Source organism: Salmo trutta, chromosome 1 (genome assembly GCF_901001165.1).
Source record: "Salmo trutta chromosome 1, fSalTru1.1, whole genome shotgun sequence".
In the NCBI taxonomy this organism is placed as follows: domain Eukaryota; kingdom Metazoa; phylum Chordata; class Actinopteri; order Salmoniformes; family Salmonidae; genus Salmo; species Salmo trutta.
Window position 1 is genome coordinate 27,023,355 of NC_042957.1, and position 18,589 is coordinate 27,041,943.

The following is an 18,589-nucleotide window of genomic DNA, read 5'->3' on the forward strand; positions in this document are numbered from 1 at the left end:
GTTAGTCAGCTGTATCATGTTCGCTTAACTCTACGATCCTTGCAGAATGATAAATGACAGGACTCCCACTCCGTCCATGCGCGTCACAAGGTTGCGAGTGTGTTGTGGCTACAGAAAAAACTCTTAACGACTTAAACAAACACACATCCTGCCATTTATGTTAAATGGACTCAACAGGCCTGATGGGTTGTGAGTCACCTTTAACACACAACTAGAGTTTCCACGGGAAGGCTTTCCTGGAAGCCCTGCCTGACTGGTAGGACTGGCTCACACACACAGTAGGAGCGAGGCATAACATACCCTATTTACTCTCAAGGCACATTGACTGTGAATGAAACAACAACCTCAGCTCTCATCTTGGCAAGTATGTATGTTATGAACAGTCCCTGCATATATAGTACCACACCGCCCAGTACAGTACAGTGCAGCAGATAATAGTGATTTCTGTATAACACTTCTGTATATCACTGACCCTAACTGTCCGTACCTGGAGGTCTGTGGTGTTGGGCTGTATGAAGGCACTGAAGGAGGTCCCGTTGAACTTGCCATGGTTCAGTGTTGAGATGCCCAGAGCCAGATTTTTAGAGGTGATGCTCACTGAAGGCCCATCAAACTCTAACTTCTGAACCAGCTCATCTACCGTCTTCAATGTCCTACACGCAGATAGAGAGTTATCATACTAATGGACTGGATAGTGACTTTCACTAGGGTCTCACAGTGCTTTACTTTGGTAGAAAGAGACCACACAAAGTCAACATACAGTACATCTACCTGGGAGATATAGTCATAACTCATTTATGCTTACTCCCAGCATGCTGGACACAGTAAGAGGTGGGTTCTGAGGAGAGGAGAGACAGCGGCAGTGGGAGCAGACAGGGGGAAGACGAGGAGACGGTATCTTACCTCTCTGAGGCTACAGCCAGGGCTGACACAGAGCTGGTCATCACGTTGGAGATGATGTTCAATACGGTGGTGGCCAGAGTGGTGTTGATCTTGGCCACGTTGACCAGCTCCTTCACTTTGTCCACCACCTTGGACACCTCGTCTGTGGAGAGCTCGTTGTTGGTGATGTCAGCAAGCTGGTCGGCAACTTCAGCAGCGTTCTCTGTTTGGGGAAAGTTAGGCAGAGAGATAAACAACTAGATGAGGGCTGTCGATAGATAATCATTATTAGTTGTCTGCTGACTGTCCACGCTCTGCCATGGTGAGGCTGTAAACACGTTTTTATCTCTAAAACCGCATCTCAGGGGGCATCTCTGTCCCTCTATCGTGTTGAGATCAAATATATCTCAAGTATTCATTCTTGCAGCTGTTTTGATTCTATCTGCTGTGGAATCATTAAAGTGATTTAAGATGTCGGTGGCCTACCTGCCGAAACATTGATGGAATCGATATCAGTGCAATTACTGAGGTCTGGGGCGCCCCAAAACGCTGTGTAATTCAGGGGGCTGATCACACTGGGGACAAATCAACACAAAATCAGATCTAGTATTTTAGATTGATCCAAGATGAATTACCTCAAACAAGTTCATGCATACAATGTCAGCATATCAATAGTTTGACATAGTTTGATATAGTGAACGTGTCAGTCTCACCATGTTCTGGATGTGTTCTGGTCTTTGTTGGGGAAACAGGGGACATACTGAGTGACCGTTGGTCTGCTCTCTGGCCAGATATAATGGAGGGGAGTTTCCTCCGGGCAGTTCTCTGAATGGGAGAGAGAAAACCATGCAACTTTAAAATGTTAATACCGCACATCAGCAATATATTAATGTCCAATGACTACAAGAGGAAGTTGGGAAACGTTACAGGAATTCACATTTCAAACCTAATCAAATTAGGAGGTGCTTTAGAGCCGATGTGCGACTGCGCACCATAAATTCAATTTTTTTTCTCTGGGCTGTGGGAGTGTCATGTTTTTTCCACAGTCACTTTCTGCAGTAAGAAGAGAGGCATTGAAATGATTAAAGCGGGTCTGGGTGAGATCATGTCCTACCGACAGACTGCACGGCGACAGATTCTAGTTCCAGTCCATTGCCAATGTTAGCGCTGCTTCCCACCACCCTGGTGGAGATGGCTACTTCTCCCAGGGTCACATTGGTAGAGGTCTGATAGACCAGCAGGGCCTGGCAAGTGTATCTGGAGGGGGAAGAGGATGAGGGAGAGGAGGAGGGAGTAGGAAGAGGAGGAGCGATGGAAGTGGAGGAGGGGTGGGGAAGAAGGAAGAGGAGGAGCGGTGGGGAAGAGGAGGAGGAGGAGGGGTGGGGAAGAAAGAAGAGGAGGATGGAAGGAAGAGGAGGAGGGGTGGGGAAGAAGGAAGAGGAGGATGGAAGGAAGGAAGGAAGAGGAGGAGGGGTGGGGAAGAAGGAAGAGGGGTGGGGAAGAAGGAAGAGGAGGAGGGGTGGGGAAGAAGGAAGAGGGGTGGGGAAGAACGAAGAGGAGGAGGGGTGGGGAAGGAAGAGGGGTGGGGAAGAAGGAAGAGGGGTGGGGAAGAAGGAAGAGGGGTGGGGAAGAAAAAAGAGGAGGAGGGGTGGGGAAGGAAGAGGGGTGGGGAAGAAGGAAGAGGGGTGGGGAAGAAGGAAGAGGGGTGGGGAAGAAGGAAGAGGAGGAGGGGTGGGGAAGAAGGAATAGCGGTGGGGAAGAAGGAAGAAGAGGAGGGGTGGGGAAGAAGGAAGAGGAGGAGGAGTAGCAGGAGACTTAACACACATGGAAAGGCAGGCCTAATGAATTACTATAATTTTTTTGTCACGTGACGTGGTCAGGAAAAACTCCGATCCTTCCCTACTACAGTATACCATAGTAAAAATTGGCCTTACTGTTTACTGGCACTCCTCCTCTCACTTTTAGGCTGGATACTGGAAACAAGATGAACAAATTAGGGTGGACATCATTATTGACCTGTAATACAACTCTAAAGAATAATACATTTAATGGACATGGAAGTGCATTTTATGATGGTACAAATATCTAATTGCTTACCTGAAATTATCGACATAGACCACATGTGTCCAGTTTTGGAATGTTTGATTGAGCTGTTGATGAATCAGTAAATCAGTCAATTCAGTGAGTTCATCTGGTATTCTATCCATGCTTTGATCCAAGATGAATTGAACATGACAACAAGCCTTACCCATTGTGCAACAGTTTTCTCAACATCAGACTCTGTTAGTTTGGCCTCCTTGTCATTGACAACAAAGGAGATCCTGTAGAAAAGACCCTCTGCAATTGAAAAGCAGAAGAAAAAAAAATCTGTATTTGACACAGGTAATTTACAACACTTAATGGAACATTTGTCTGTGCTGCATAGCAGGAGTGCAGGGGTTGAGACAAAATTTAGTCATTTAAAATCCAATTTCATATGACAAATGATGTTGAAAGGCTGCTACTCCACAGATAAAACATGTGGGGGGAGTGTTTCATCAGGAAAAGGATAAATTAAAATATTCTGTTATCATCCTAGATGACACTTATCAAAATGGAACTAATGGCCATAGTGCATTGTATGACTGATGTGTATTCACGGGCCAAATGGGTGATTGTAAATGACAGCATATCAGCGGAGGCTGCTGAGGGGACGACGGCTCATAATAATGGCTGGAACATAGCAAATGGAATGGCATCAAACACATGGAAACCAAACCTTATTCCGCTCCAGACATTATCACGGGACCAACCTCCCCAGTTAAGGTGCCACCAACCTCCTGTGGAGCATATACTGTGTGGCACATCACTCTGTTTGATTGTGTTGGTGGTCTGCTGCTATGCCTCACAGCCATCACAAGATGGCTCCCAAGCCTCTCCTGTTGTTAGTGCTGAACTAGCTACAGTACGATGCTGTTTCTACTCCATGCCAAGACTGTTCTTAAGAGACTCCAGTGATTGCCGATCAGGAAGGAAGGCCACCTCAGAATGTTTTGAAGTATCCAAAATGTATGTGGTTTATCTTTGTTGACCAAGAGCGTTCGTTTCCTTTGATTTGCTATAGTATAGCAATAACAGATTGCATTTAGACGAGCAGTTATTTGCTCTAAAATCAAATGATAACAGCATTGGAAGTCTCCAAAGAAACAGGAATGATTGAAAACTTAAAATCACAAGAGGAGAGCTGCGCCCCCATGAGGGACGCCCCATCAGCCGAGCAGAGGCCACTATAGAGCTTAATGATTGGTAAACTACAGTACACGCCTATGTTAATGTTCTACGCCCCATCCAAAATCACAACACAACCTCAATCATCAACCTCCTCCAACAGGGCACCCCATTTTCACCAGATTAGATTTTCCCCTATCAACATACCACCACTACAACAGTAGCATTCAAAGCAGAAATTAGGTGGTCGAGAGGCTCTCTCTCTTTTTGTTTCTACATCTACGTTGTTATTGCAAAACATACTGTTCCCGGTTGAAAGTCCACACAGACATGATAAATGAAAGCGAGCTTTACATTGGCATGGGGCAATAACAGGGGTGCCCGCGGTGCCCGCTGAGGTCTGTGGGGTGGCGTGTGTGGTGGACACTGTGCCACTGCCTGCATTCACCCCTCTATGTGGAGTGGTAAGAGGCAAGTAGGGGCCCTTTGTGGCTACAAAAGACTGCTCATCCATGCCAATGACGGCTAGTGGATTGGGAGTTGTCTGTGTCTCGGTCTCTCGGTCTGTGTTGGTGTTCTGATTCACAGTCACATAGTTGCCAGGGCCCATACTGCTTACTAACGTGCTTGCAGCAATGGAGGGTGTGTGATCGATGAGGGTCGGTCCATGTTTACCACCCTGTGTGTCCTCACTGTGGTTGGCCCTCCAGGGGACTGATAAAGGGCCAGCCCCAGCAAGGTAAGTGTTTAGGGCCATAGGAGGCTGGCTGTTGGAGGTAGAGGTGGACTGGATATTTGGGAAAACAGTTGGCTGTTTGTTGGCAGTGGTGAGTTGTATGTTTGAAGCAGAAGAGGGGAGGATATTTCTGGTAACAGCGGTGGGCTGTATAATTGCAGCACTAATGGTGGGGTTACTGAAGGCAGCAGCAGTGAGCTGTGTGTCTGGGGCAGCGAGTGATACTGTGCTCTCTCTGCTCTCTCCATGCCAGGCCAGTGTTCCGTCAGTTCCAGCAGGCTGAGTGGGCTTTGATTGGCTGCCAATGAGTGTGGAGGATTGTTGGAATGCAGCCGTTGATCGGGTGGGCAGTGAGGCGCCAGCTCCCGAATCAGCCATGTTGGCTGCTCCGGCAGACAATGTCCCACTCAGAGGGGGGATATGGGTGGGAAGGGGAGTGGGGGTAGGGGTGGGGAGCAGCCTCTCCTCTCTAATACGAGGAGGGTTTGTTGTCATCGGTCTGTGGAATAAAAGGGCTTCAGAAGCGTCTGACATGAGCTGGTCTGCCCTGGAGGTCATGGTGGAGAGGGGCTTAGACACTGGGGTGTGTGTGTCTGTGTGAATCACACTGCCAAGACCACTGACCGGCCGTTTCCAGCCTAATTCATGCATGTAAGCATGCCGCTGGGGTTCATGGGTAACAACACTGCCATATTCTGATGCTGTGCTGCTGATGAGTGGCGTTGGCAGAGTCAGAGGACGAGAGGGGGCTAGCAGGGAGTAGAGGTGGAGGCTGGTCTGGGAGAGATATTCAGATCCATCATCATTGATGTGTGAGGTCCCATGGTGTCCAAGCTGGGCTACAGATGGCTCGCTCTGCGTGCTGGGGCGGAAGAGCGAGATCAGCGATGGAGAGGAGGACGAGCCACTTATGGGTGACATGTGGACTTTTTCTCCTTCCTGTCGAGCCGAGTGTCTCTCCATCCCATCTGCACTTTCCCATTCAGTAACCGTGGTGATTTTAAGCTGCTCTGGCAAGTCTGTCTCAGACAGGAGGTCAGAGCTGAGAGAGACCAAGCTGAACGTGGTGCGCAATGCATCCCTCCACTCCTGTCTGCTTGGGGAGATTGTATTAGGAGGTGAGGACTGAGAGAAAGTCCATTCGTCCGTCACGGTGGCTGGGAGGAGGGCCTGGTGGTGTAGTTGCTCTGTGATAGGAGTGACAGATAGATGGGATGTATGTGAAAAACCTCTCAGGTTAGAACTGAGTGGATTAAAGCCCTCCTGCCCCTCTAAGCTGCCCAACACACTGTCTGACACACTGCTCATATACGACGATGGCTCCAGAGCCAGAGGTGAATATAAACTGATCCCCTCATTCTGGCTACCTGACTCAGAGGCAATACTCTCACTGGGAACCATACCGTCCACAGGATGAGAGTTAGTCAAGAAGGAACTTAATTGATTCCTCAAAGAGGGTAAAACCAGGTCACTGTGGTGTTTGACAGAAGAAGAGAGGTATGTTTTCTCAAGGACGGGTGTCAGAGCTGTAGCGGCATCAGTAGGGACTGACAGAGACAGTGGACTGGGCCTTGTACCCTCCCGCATTAATACGTGTCTTTGAATCTCCATGGAAGGGAGCGATGTCTCTGTCTCAGTGGCAGCTGGCCTGACGTGTCCTGAATGACTAACATCACCTTGTTCCATACTGTGAACGGAAGAGGGGGAGAAGGCAGGATGGGGAGAGGTGGGGAGAGGTATGGTTGGAGTGGTGGGGAGGGAGTTAGGGGCCGGTATCTCTGTGATCATAGCTGTCCATAGGCTATCTGGCATAGCAGACGTGGTAGGTATGGATATGGGACTGGGTGTGGGTGTGTAGTCTTTAGGTATAGAGACCTCCACTGTGGGGTCATTGTCAGTGGTAATCCTGACCCTCTCAGAGAAACAGAGCTTGGCTCCTGTTAATAATGAGGGAGACTGTGTGGCGATGTTTGAGAGGGACTGAGTGGTTCTCTCTGCTGTTTGCTCACTGAAGCTGCTGCCGGGCCGGGCCTGATCCGTTTGCACACCTGTCCTCTCCAGAGTCGTGCTGAAAGGATGGATTTGAGCCCAGCTGCTGTGTGCTGCCACCACCACACCCTGCTCCCCAGTCCTAGCCTCTCTCCCAGCCTCTGCCAGCGCGCCTCCTGCCAACGCCTCCTGGGGCAAACTGGGCTCCGATTGATTGTGTAAATGTTCCCCTCCTCCCACGGCGGTAACAGGGTCGCTCACAGTCACACAGCCTGGGCCCTCAGTACTGACTCCAGTCCCAGCGTGGGAAAGGTTCTGTGGGCCAGAGGCGGCCAGAGCCAGGCCTTCATCCAGGGAGTAGGACGAGTCATATTGGAAAAGGCTAAAGGGGTCACCCCCTAGGTCCAGGTCGTAAATGAATGGCTCAGAGCCTGATGTGTACTCCTCCAGGGGCTCAGTCCAGTTCACAGTGCTGCTGTTGCTGTTCTCTCTGCTGGGACTCAATGGGATCCAGTGGGGGGGAGCCATGGGCTTATTCTTCTTACGGTTGCTGAGTGATGCTGACGCAGCTGCTGGGAATGACTCCACGTCCTCCGCATCGCTACTGTTCCCAACATCCACCGGTCGCCATGGGAACAACCCCTGGGGACTGGTCACGGCCCTGGATACGGCATGCGTTTTCCTGGCCACGGGCGCTGTTGTTGTTGTAGTCACTTTGGGCCTGAGGGACATAATTGTTGCTGGTACAGGATGAGGCTTGGTTAGATAGAGGATGGGTCTGACTGGGAGGCGGGTAACAGAGGCCTCAGATTTCTTCCTCACGGGCCAGATGAGTGGGGTGGAGATGTAGCCCAGGGAGGTTTTAGAGCTGCGGGGGCCAGGCAGGACGTGAGGCCTGGTGTGGGGGGTGGTGGTGGTGGTGGAGGAGGTCACTGGACGGGGGGTGAGCCGGAGCACAGACCACAGATACACCGCTCTCTCCTTCTCTGTGGCGCCTCAGTCCAGTCAATATAAAAACGGAGGGGTCAAAGCAGGTTACATATTTTAAATACAGACGATTTTAGAAACAGGGTCTTCTAGCTTATACTGTAGCTGAATAAACAAATACAAAATAGTAGCCTATGGTCCTATTCCATAGGCATTAGGCAGACTGCATGGAAGAATACAGTATTTGGATCACCTATATTTACAGCAGTCAACTAGGCCTTCCCTGATATTGTTAACATCATCTTGGCTGAGAATAGGATAGAGTGGGAGTGAGAGGGAAGTAGACAGGTGGAAGCAGGCTGAGAGAGAGAACAGGAAGCTGCAGAGTCTCATTACAAACAAGACAAGGACAAGCTTAGTGAGTGTGTGTGTCTTACCCAGCTTAATGATGTTAGTGGACATGACAGTAGGAGACATGTTAGTCGAGGACGGTGGGGTAGTAGTGGCTTCAGACACTGTTAGCAAGAGTGACAATACAACTAAGTCAGCAAGGAGAGCATCTCAAGATTTCCCATGTGTACGTCTTACCCAGCTGAGCAGAATTTTTGCAATGTTAGAAGACATGCCAGTAGAAGAAACCAACAATAATGTAAAAACTTCAAGAAGATAATATGTGTGATTAATCACATTTCTTTTTTGTGTACAGTAACTACTCATAAGCCTTTCTGAAATACGTAAAGGGACATTTAAAAAATGTTCAGCTTCATATTCATCATCTCAGCACCACCCCAACGTCAACATATGTGAAAATGGTTCACTTCTATGTTTTGTAGGAAGAAAGATAGAGGAAGATAACTGTTTCCAATTACATCACTGGTGTGCATCATGCGATTTTAACCAATTACGAGTAGGAATTGCCTACTAATTGGTTGACAGTGGTGTAAAGTACTTAAGTAAAAATACTTGAAAGTACTACTTAAGTAGTTTTTTGGGGTATCTGTACTTTACTATTTATATTTTTACTCCACTACATTCCTAAAGAAAATAATGTACTTTTTACTCCTTACATTTTCCCTGACACCCAAAAGTACTCGTTACATTTTGAATGCTTAGCAGGACAGGAAAATTGTCTAATTCACGCACTTATCAACCAAACATCCCTGGTAATCCCGACTTCCTCTGATCTGGCATACTCACTAAACACAAACTGTGCCCCTGGCAATCCGTAAATTTAAAAAACAAGAAAATTGTGTAGTCTGGTTTGCCTAATATAAGGAATTAAAAATGATTTAAACATTTACTTTTGATAGTAAAAGTCCATTTAAAACCAAATACTTTTAGACTTTTACTTTTACTTGAGACATTTTCTTTTAAGGTATCTTTACTTTTACTTGAATAAAGAAAACTGGTACTTTTCCCACCACTGTTGGTTGATGATGTCATTGGAAACAGATATCTTCCTCGATCTTTTTTCCTACTAAACATAGAAATGCACCATTTTCACATATGTTGATGTTGGGGTGGTGCTGGAGATGATGCATATGAAGTTGAAAGTTGTGAACCTTTAAACACTTACTAAACCCTTTTATCGTGTAGCCTACCTTGGTTATTTTAGCAATTCTATAGTTGTATCATAGATGCAAAATTTTGAAAAATGGACTCTCCATGTCCTACACTTTGAGATCTGTTTGCCCAATGTGTTTGAAAGTTACAGTGACAAATGCAAATTGTACTGAACAAAGACAGCAGGTGTGTCTTACTGATATTAGTTGGGGTGTTAGTAGTAGGGGATAATGGGGTGGTGTTAGTAGTAGGGGATAATGGGGGAGTAGTCGTTACTGTTAGCAAGAGAAAAGGGACAGAACATTTTATTCAAAATGAAGAATAACACATTTGAGAAAAAAGTGAAGTGAAAAAATATTGAATTCTCCCAAGTCATTCCTTAGTCAATAACAGGCAAAAGAGAAAAGTGGGGTGTCTTACCACGCGCTGTGTTGTTAGTGGTAGGCAAGTTAGTTGTAGCTGGGTTTGAAACAATGGTTGTTGCAGAAACTGTCAGTGCTGGTAGAACATGGGGGGTGCAAAATGGTTACAAAAAAAATAGAAGGCAATAATGGCAAAACACATGATACAGGGCTACAATAGGTGGCCACTATAGGGGTTTTCAGAAATAGAAGCCTTATCAAGAGCCACTTAGACAGCATTCACTACTGAGTCCATTGTTTAAAGTGAGCTACATGTGCAAACATACCATACTCCCATTGAGAAGCCATGACAATTGCTTCTCAGCCTAATCCATCTGGAAAGTTCCAAGTTGGTCAAGGATGGAACCGCTTTCAAACCCATTCCCCACACATAAAGAAAAATGCCACAAGCAGATTTTTCCATGAGTACAAAACAAGAGAAAAACAAAAACACATCTTACCATTGGTTGTGCTGTAGAATAGAGTTGTGTTAGTAGCGGCTGCTGCAGATGGGATAATGGTTTGAGTAACTGGTGACAAGGACAGCAAATGTGAACTAAATGGTTTGAAAGAGTGAAATGAACACACACAAACAATAAGCAATGCTCTAGAGTATGCATGGGGTTTATATGGGTCAATACGTTGCCATGCAATTTTTAATTATAAGACGCAAATGGAATAAACAACAAACAACATCACTGGCAAGATCTCTCATCTCTACCTTTTCTCCTGAAGGTAAATGACAATGCAGTGACTGCCAAATGTCATGTGATCTGACTAAATTACGTAGACATATATGAAGGTATCAAATTGAAGCATTCAGAAAAAGGATATTTGCACTATAACGATAATCAGATCAAATTGTCATTGACTGAGATCAGATCCATTGCTAGAGATACCTTACCAGTGGTTGTGCTGGGTAATGTCGGCACATTAGTTGTAGCTGCAGTAGTGGTCGTGGTAGTGGTTTGAACTGGTGACATTTACAGCACAAGTCAGCAAAAAGAGGGTATAATAACACAGTGGTTAAATAATGAGGGGAAATAACGTTGCGAACTAAAGATGGCACCTTACCAGTTGATGAGCTGGTAGTTAGAGGCATGCTAGTAGTGGTGTCAGATGAAGTGGTAGCAGAGAGAGCTGGTGATAAGGATGTACAGCAGACACAGTATGAGATGAGATGAGTAAAGGAAGGTGAAGTATTGAGAGCAGAGGTTGAGATCATGGAGTTATGAATTGGCCATGAAGCATCCACATCTGATCAACTATCAGGACAGTTACACATTTGACTGTCAAATGAACCAGTGTACTCCGTTTTGGATAGGGGCTTAGCTACAGTGAGTTAAATCAACGTTGTTCCTTCATACAATTGATGCCATGCCAATAGTGGCTCCAAACTTCAAATGGAAACCCCAGGACCTTGTTTGCTTTACTTCAAGGAAGAGTCAGATATGAGAGAGATGGCGATCAAACGTCTTCTGCTGCAAAACTATTAGCTAGTACAGTATCAGAGGCATGGTGTTAACCTGCTGTATGGCCAGCAAACCACCAAACGGCCAATTAACTCATCAAACAAATGTTCTTCATTTTTTCATCAAACAATGTCTTATTACGAGGCTTCCCACAGTATGGAATCCCACATGCTAAAACTGGTGGCTGATTTTCATAAATCTTTATTTTATTTGGGCTGGGAAATTACCTATATTTTAGAAACTAATCAAGTGTTGCAGATGTGCCTCTGGCGGGGTTAATCAAATCACAAATACGTTTTATTAACTAATTTTCTAACGTTAGGTCGAAGTTTAAGTGAATGCACCTCCATGCTGCCAACAGTGGAGTCAGTATTATATGGGTTTAATAGACTGGAATGGGCTGTGCGTTTTTTTTAGAGGGAGCCATGACAGCAATCACTGAGACCATTTTTGGATAAGACTGAAATATCTCTAGTTCAATGGGCCACCTGTCAATATCCCCTCAATCAGTTAGAGTGGCCATTTTCCATATTGATTAAAACACCCATCAGCTGCACGCTGTGTGGAGTACCGTAATTTCCGGACTAAGAAGCGCACCTGAATATAAGCCGCACCCACTGAATTTAATTTAAAAAAATATTTTGAACATAAATAAGCCGCACATGTCTATAAGCCACAGGTGCCTACCGGTACATTGAAACAAATGAACTTTACACAGGCTTTAACGAAACACGGCTTGTAACAAAAATAAATAGGCTTTAACGAAACACGGCTTGTAACAAAAATAAATAGGCTTTAACGAAACATGGCTTGTAACAAAAATAAATAGGCTTTAATGAAACACGGCTTGTAACAAAGAATAAAAAATTAGCAGTAAACAGTAGCCTACCAAGAAAGTCATTGCTCCAGACCAAGCTCCCGTGCAGCAGCTCTATTTCCTTTTCCAACAGCCAGATCAATCTTCTTCAACTTGAAAGCTGCATCATATGCATTTCTCTGTGTCTTTGCCATGATGAGGGTGACAAAATGACTACCGTAATCAGAATGATGGGAAGTGTGAGCGCGCTCGATTTAATCTAAACAGTAAACAAAAAACTTTTTTGACCTTAACCCGTTCGTCAATTTCATTGGTCTAATTAAAGCTTCATGCCGCCAAAAACCTGAGCACGTCACAGAAAGTGTGGGGTTTTTTTTAAGTGGGAAAAATCCATATATTAGCCGCGTCATTGTTTAAGCCGCGAGGTTCAAAGCGTGGGAAAAAAGTAGCGGCTTATAGTCCGGAAATTACGGTAAATAGTATTGGTTTACCTTCACAATAACAAGACAGGCTGAAAATAACATGTGCTCATTACAAACAATGGGGATGAGGGATGGATGCTTACCGTGGGTTGTTGAATTAGTAGCAATCATGTTAGTGGTGACAATGGATGAGCTGGTGGAAGTTAATGTTGCTGGTTGCAGGGATGGATGGAGAAAGGTTACATATGGATTAAATGGGTGTAAAGTGAGACGACACAAATGCAAGATGACTGATGAGGCAATGAATACAAGCGTAGCATGAGGAATATGAATACAAATATGCAGAGAAATCTTGTGGAGTTGTGTAATGCAGTAGATTTAAAAGCGATTAAAAGCTTTAAAAGTTGTAATAATATTCAGTATATAATGTGGATTCTACCAGGATAGGATCACCAGATGAAGAGATGAAATCTATTTCTCTGTCAAATACAGTTGAAGCTGGAAGTTTACATACACTTAGGTTGTAGCCATTAAAACTCATTTTTCAACAACTCAACAAATTTCTTGTTAACAAACTAAAGTTTTGGCAAGTCGGTTAGGACATCTACTTTGTGCATGACACTAGTCATTTTTCCAACAATTGTTTACAGACCCCATTCCCTCCCTTCCCGCCTCTCTCTCTCTCTCCCCACGGAATGGAAGGTCTACTTCTCATGGTTCTTCAGTTGAATTTGGAAGCTTTATGGCAAATGACAAGGTGTGGAGGGTCCCTTAACTAGGAGATCAGGGTACAGAGAGTATGTTTCCTGTGTACACACTACATCAATGGCAAGATCTCTCATCTCTACCTTTTCTCCTGAAGGTAAATGACAATGCAGTGACTGCCAAATGTCATGTGATCTGACTAAACTACGTAGACATATATGAAGGTGTCAAATTGAAGCATTCAGAAAAAGGATATTTGCACTATAACGATAACCAGATCATATTGTCATCAACTGAGATCAGATCCATTGCTAGAGATACCTTACCAGTGGTTGTGCTGGGTAATGTCGGCACATTAGTTGTAGCTGCAGTAGTGGTCGTGGTAGTGGTTTGAACTGGTGACATTTACAGCACAAGTCAGCAAAAAGAGGGTATAATAACACAGTGGTTAAATAATGAGGGGAAATAACGTTGCGAACTAAAGATGGCACCTTACCAGTTGATGAGCTGGTAGTTAGAGGCATGCTAGTAGTGGTGTCAGATGAAGTGGTAGCAGAGAGAGCTGATGATAAGGATGTACAGCAGACACAGTATGAGATGAGATGAGTAAAGGAAGGTGAAGTATTGAGAGCAGAGGTTGAGATTATGGAGTTATGAATTGGCCATGAAGCATCCACATCTGATCAACTATCAGGACAGTTACACATTTGACTGTCAAATGAACCAGTGTACTCCGTTTTGGATAGGGGCTTAGCTACAGTGAGTTAAATCAACGTTGTTCCTTCATACAATTGATGACATGCCAATAGTGGCTCCAAACTTCAAATGGAAACCCCAGGACCTTGTTTGCTTTACTTCAAGGAAGAGTCAGATATGAGAGAGATGGCGATCAAACGTCTTCTGCTGCAAAACTATTAGCTAGTACAGTATCAGAGGCATGGTGTTAACCTGCTGTATGGCCAGCAAACCACCAAACGGCCAATTAACTCATCAAACAACTGTTCTTCATTTTTTCATCAAACAATGTCTTATTACGAGGCTTCCCACAGTATGGAATCCCACATGCTAAAACTGGTGGCTGATTTTCATAAATCTTTATTTTATTTGGGCTGGGAAATTACCTATATTTTAGAAACGAATCAAGTGTTGCAGATGTGCCTCTGGCGGGGTTAATCAAATCACAAATACGTTTTATTAACTCATTTTCTTAGGTTAGGTTGAAGTTTAAGTGAATGCACCTCCATGCCGCCAACAGTGGAGTCAGTATTATATGGGTTTAATAGACTGGAATTGGCTGTGCGTTTTTTTAGAGGGAGCCATGAGAGCAATCACTGAGACCATTTTTGGATAAGACTGAAATATCTCTAGTTCAATGGGCCACCTGTCAATATCCCCTCAATCAGTTAGAGTGGCCATTTTCCATATTGATTAAAACACCCATCAGCTGCACGCTGTGTGGAGTACCGTAATTTCCGGACTAAGAAGCGCACCTGAATATAAGCCGCACCCACTGAATTTAATTTTTACAAATATTTTGAACATAAATAAGCCGCACATGTCTATAAGCCACAGGTGCCTACCGGTACATTGAAACAAATGAACTTTACACAGGCTTTAACGAAACACGGCTTGTAACAAAAATAAATAGGCTTTAACGAAACACGGCTTGTAACAAAAATAAATAGGCTTTAACGAAACATGGCTTGTAACAAAAATAAATAGGCTTTAATGAAACACGGCTTGTAACAAAGAATAAAAAATTAGCAGTAAACAGTAGCCTACCAAGAAAGTCATTGCTCCAGACCAAGCTCCCGTGCAGCAGCTCTATTTCCTTTTCCAACAGCCAGATCAATCTTCTTCAACTTGAAAGCTGCATCATATGCATTTCTCTGTGTCTTTGCCATGATGAGGGTGACAAAATGACTACCGTAATCAGAATGATGGGAAGTGTGAGCGCGCTCGATTTAATCTAAACAGTAAACAAAAAACTTTTTTGACCTTAACCCGTTCGTCAATTTCATTGGTCTAATTAAAGCTTCATGCCGCCAAAAACCTGAGCACGTCACAGAAAGTGTGGGGTTTTTTTTAAGTGGGAAAAATCCATATATTAGCCGCGTCATTGTTTAAGCCGCGAGGTTCAAAGCGTGGGAAAAAAGTAGCGGCTTATAGTCCGGAAATTACGGTAAATAGTATTGGTTTACCTTCACAATAACAAGACAGGCTGAAAATAACATGTGCTCATTACAAACAATGGGGATGAGGGATGGATGCTTACCGTGGGTTGTTGAATTAGTAGCAATCATGTTAGTGGTGACAATGGATGAGCTGGTGGAAGTTAATGTTGCTGGTTGCAGGGATGGATGGAGAAAGGTTACATATGGATTAAATGGGTGTAAAGTGAGACGACACAAATGCAAGATGACTGATGAGGCAATGAATACAAGCGTAGCATGAGGAATATGAATACAAATATGCAGAGAAATCTTGTGGAGTTGTGTAATGCAGTAGATTTAAAAGCGATTAAAAGCTTTAAAAGTTGTAATAATATTCAGTATATAATGTGGATTCTACCAGGATAGGATCACCAGATGAAGAGATGAAATCTATTTCTCTGTCAAATACAGTTGAAGCTGGAAGTTTACATACACTTAGGTTGTAGCCATTAAAACTCATTTTTCAACAACTCAACAAATTTCTTGTTAACAAACTAAAGTTTTGGCAAGTCGGTTAGGACATCTACTTTGTGCATGACACTAGTCATTTTTCCAACAATTGTTTACAGACCCCATTCCCTCCCTTCCCGCCTCTCTCTCTCTCTCCCCACGGAATGGAAGGTCTACTTCTCATGGTTCTTCAGTTGAATTTGGAAGCTTTATGGCAAATGACAAGGTGTGGAGGGTCCCTTAACTAGGAGATCAGGGTACAGAGAGTATGTTTCCTGTGTACACACTACATCAATGGCAAGATCTCTCATCTCTACCTTTTCTCCTGAAGGTAAATGACAATGCAGTGACTGCCAAATGTCATGTGATCTGACTAAACTACGTAGACATATATGAAGGTGTCAAATTGAAGCATTCAGAAAAAGGATATTTGCACTATAACGATAACCAGATCATATTGTCATCAACTGAGATCAGATCCATTGCTAGAGATACCTTACCAGTGGTTGTGCTGGGTAATGTCGGCACATTAGTTGTAGCTGCAGTAGTGGTCGTGGTAGTGGTTTGAACTGGTGACATTTACAGCACAAGTCAGCAAAAAGAGGGTATAATAACACAGTGGTTAAATAATGAGGGGAAATAACGTTGCGAACTAAAGATGGCACCTTACCAGTTGATGAGCTGGTAGTTAGAGGCATGCTAGTAGTGGTGTCAGATGAAGTGGTAGCAGAGAGAGCTGATGATAAGGATGTACAGCAGACACAGTATGAGATGAGATGAGTAAAGGAAGGTGAAGTATTGAGAGCAGAGGTTGAGATTATGGAGTTATGAATTGGCCATGAAGCATCCACATCTGATCAACTATCATGACAGTTACACATTTGACTGTCAAATGAACCAGTGTACTCCGTTTTGGATAGGGGCTTAGCTACAGTGAGTTAAATCAACGTTGTTCCTTCATACAATTGATGACATGCCAATAGTGGCTCCAAACTTCAAATGGAAACCCCAGGACCTTGTTTGCTTTACTTCAAGGAAGAGTCAGATATGAGAGAGATGGCGATCAAACGTCTTCTGCTGCAAAACTATTAGCTAGTACAGTATCAGAGGCATGGTGTTAACCTGCTGTATGGCCAGCAAACCACCAAACGGCCAATTAACTCATCAAACAACTGTTCTTCATTTTTTCATCAAACAATGTCTTATTACGAGGCTTCCCACAGTATGGAATCCCACATGCTAAAACTGGTGGCTGATTTTCATAAATCTTTATTTTATTTGGGCTGGGAAATTACCTATATTTTAGAAACGAATCAAGTGTTGCAGATGTGCCTCTGGCGGGGTTAATCAAATCACAAATACGTTTTATTAACTCATTTTCTTAGGTTAGGTTGAAGTTTAAGTGAATGCACCTCCATGCCGCCAACAGTGGAGTCAGTATTATATGGGTTTAATAGACTGGAATTGGCTGTGCGTTTTTTTAGAGGGAGCCATGAGAGCAATCACTGAGACCATTTTTGGATAAGACTGAAATATCTCTAGTTCAATGGGCCACCTGTCAATATCCCCTCAATCAGTTAGAGTGGCCATTTTCCATATTGATTAAAACACCCATCAGCTGCACGCTGTGTGGAGTACCGTAATTTCCGGACTAAGAAGCGCACCTGAATATAAGCCGCACCCACTGAATTTAATTTTTACAAATATTTTGAACATAAATAAGCCGCACATGTCTATAAGCCACAGGTGCCTACCGGTACATTGAAACAAATGAACTTTACACAGGCTTTAACGAAACACGGCTTGTAACAAAAATAAATAGGCTTTAACGAAACACGGCTTGTAACAAAAATAAATAGGCTTTAACGAAACATGGCTTGTAACAAAAATAAATAGGCTTTAATGAAACACGGCTTGTAACAAAGAATAAAAAATTAGCAGTAAACAGTAGCCTACCAAGAAAGTCATTGCTCCAGACCAAGCTCCCGTGCAGCAGCTCTATTTCCTTTTCCAACAGCCAGATCAATCTTCTTCAACTTGAAAGCTGCATCATATGCATTTCTCTGTGTCTTTGCCATGATGAGGGTGACAAAATGACTACCGTAATCAGAATGATGGGAAGTGTGAGCGCGCTCGATTTAATCTAAACAGTAAACAAAAAACTTTTTTGACCTTAACCCGTTCGTCAATTTCATTGGTCTAATTAAAGCTTCATGCCGCCAAAAACCTGAGCACGTCACAGAAAGTGTGGGGGGTTTTTTAAGTGGGAAAAATCCATATATTAGCCGCGTCATTGTTTAAGCCGCGAGGTTCAAAGCGTGGGAAAAAAGTTGCGGCTTATAGTCCGGAAATTACGGTAAATAGTATTGGTTTACCTTCACAATAACAAGACAGGCTGAAAATAACATGTGCTCATTACAAACAATGGGGATGAGGGATGGATGCTTACCGTGGGTTGTTGAATTAGTAGCAATCATGTTAGTGGTGACAATGGATGAGCTGGTGGAAGTTAATGTTGCTGGTTGCAGGGATGGATGGAGAAAGGTTACATATGGATTAAATGGGTGTAAAGTGAGACGACACAAATGCAAGATGACTGATGAGGCAATGAATACAAGCGTAGCATGAGGAATATGAATACAAATATGCAGAGAAATCTTGTGGAGTTGTGTAATGCAGTAGATTTAAAAGCGATTAAAAGCTTTAAAAGTTGTAATAATATTCAGTATATAATGTGGATTCTACCAGGATAGGATCACCAGATGAAGAGATGAAATCTATTTCTCTGTCAAATACAGTTGAAGC

General features: G+C 43.8%; 1 protein-coding gene across 10 annotated transcripts in view; it reads right to left on the reverse strand.

Moving 5' to 3' along the window:
- Positions 1-18,589, reverse strand: part of LOC115192629 (adhesion G-protein coupled receptor G6) — a 65,178-nt gene that overhangs the window by 14,312 nt on the left and 32,277 nt on the right. For 2 of the 10 annotated variants that reach the window (XM_029751356.1, XM_029751392.1), the window contains exons 10-29: positions 18,234-18,302; positions 16,455-16,520; positions 16,285-16,353; positions 15,397-15,465; positions 13,618-13,683; positions 13,448-13,516; positions 12,560-12,628; positions 10,780-10,845; positions 10,610-10,678; positions 10,167-10,235; positions 9,725-9,802; positions 8,179-8,256; positions 3,131-3,219; positions 2,980-3,032; positions 2,817-2,855; positions 1,997-2,139; positions 1,596-1,707; positions 1,369-1,457; positions 904-1,105; positions 488-653 (exon numbers count right to left, since the gene is read on the reverse strand). In XM_029751356.1, the coding sequence (XP_029607216.1) occupies positions 488-653; positions 904-1,105; positions 1,369-1,457; positions 1,596-1,707; positions 1,997-2,139; positions 2,817-2,855; positions 2,980-3,032; positions 3,131-3,219; positions 8,179-8,256; positions 9,725-9,802; positions 10,167-10,235; positions 10,610-10,678; positions 10,780-10,845; positions 12,560-12,628; positions 13,448-13,516; positions 13,618-13,683; positions 15,397-15,465; positions 16,285-16,353; positions 16,455-16,520; positions 18,234-18,302 (1,730 nt within the window). The remainder of the gene's footprint in view (positions 1-487; positions 654-903; positions 1,106-1,368; positions 1,458-1,595; positions 1,708-1,996; positions 2,140-2,816; positions 2,856-2,979; positions 3,033-3,130; positions 3,220-8,178; positions 8,257-9,724; positions 9,803-10,166; positions 10,236-10,609; positions 10,679-10,779; positions 10,846-12,559; positions 12,629-13,447; positions 13,517-13,617; positions 13,684-15,396; positions 15,466-16,284; positions 16,354-16,454; positions 16,521-18,233; positions 18,303-18,589) is intronic. The other 8 variants (XM_029751428.1, XM_029751422.1, XM_029751364.1 and 5 more) reach the window with 7 other exon arrangements.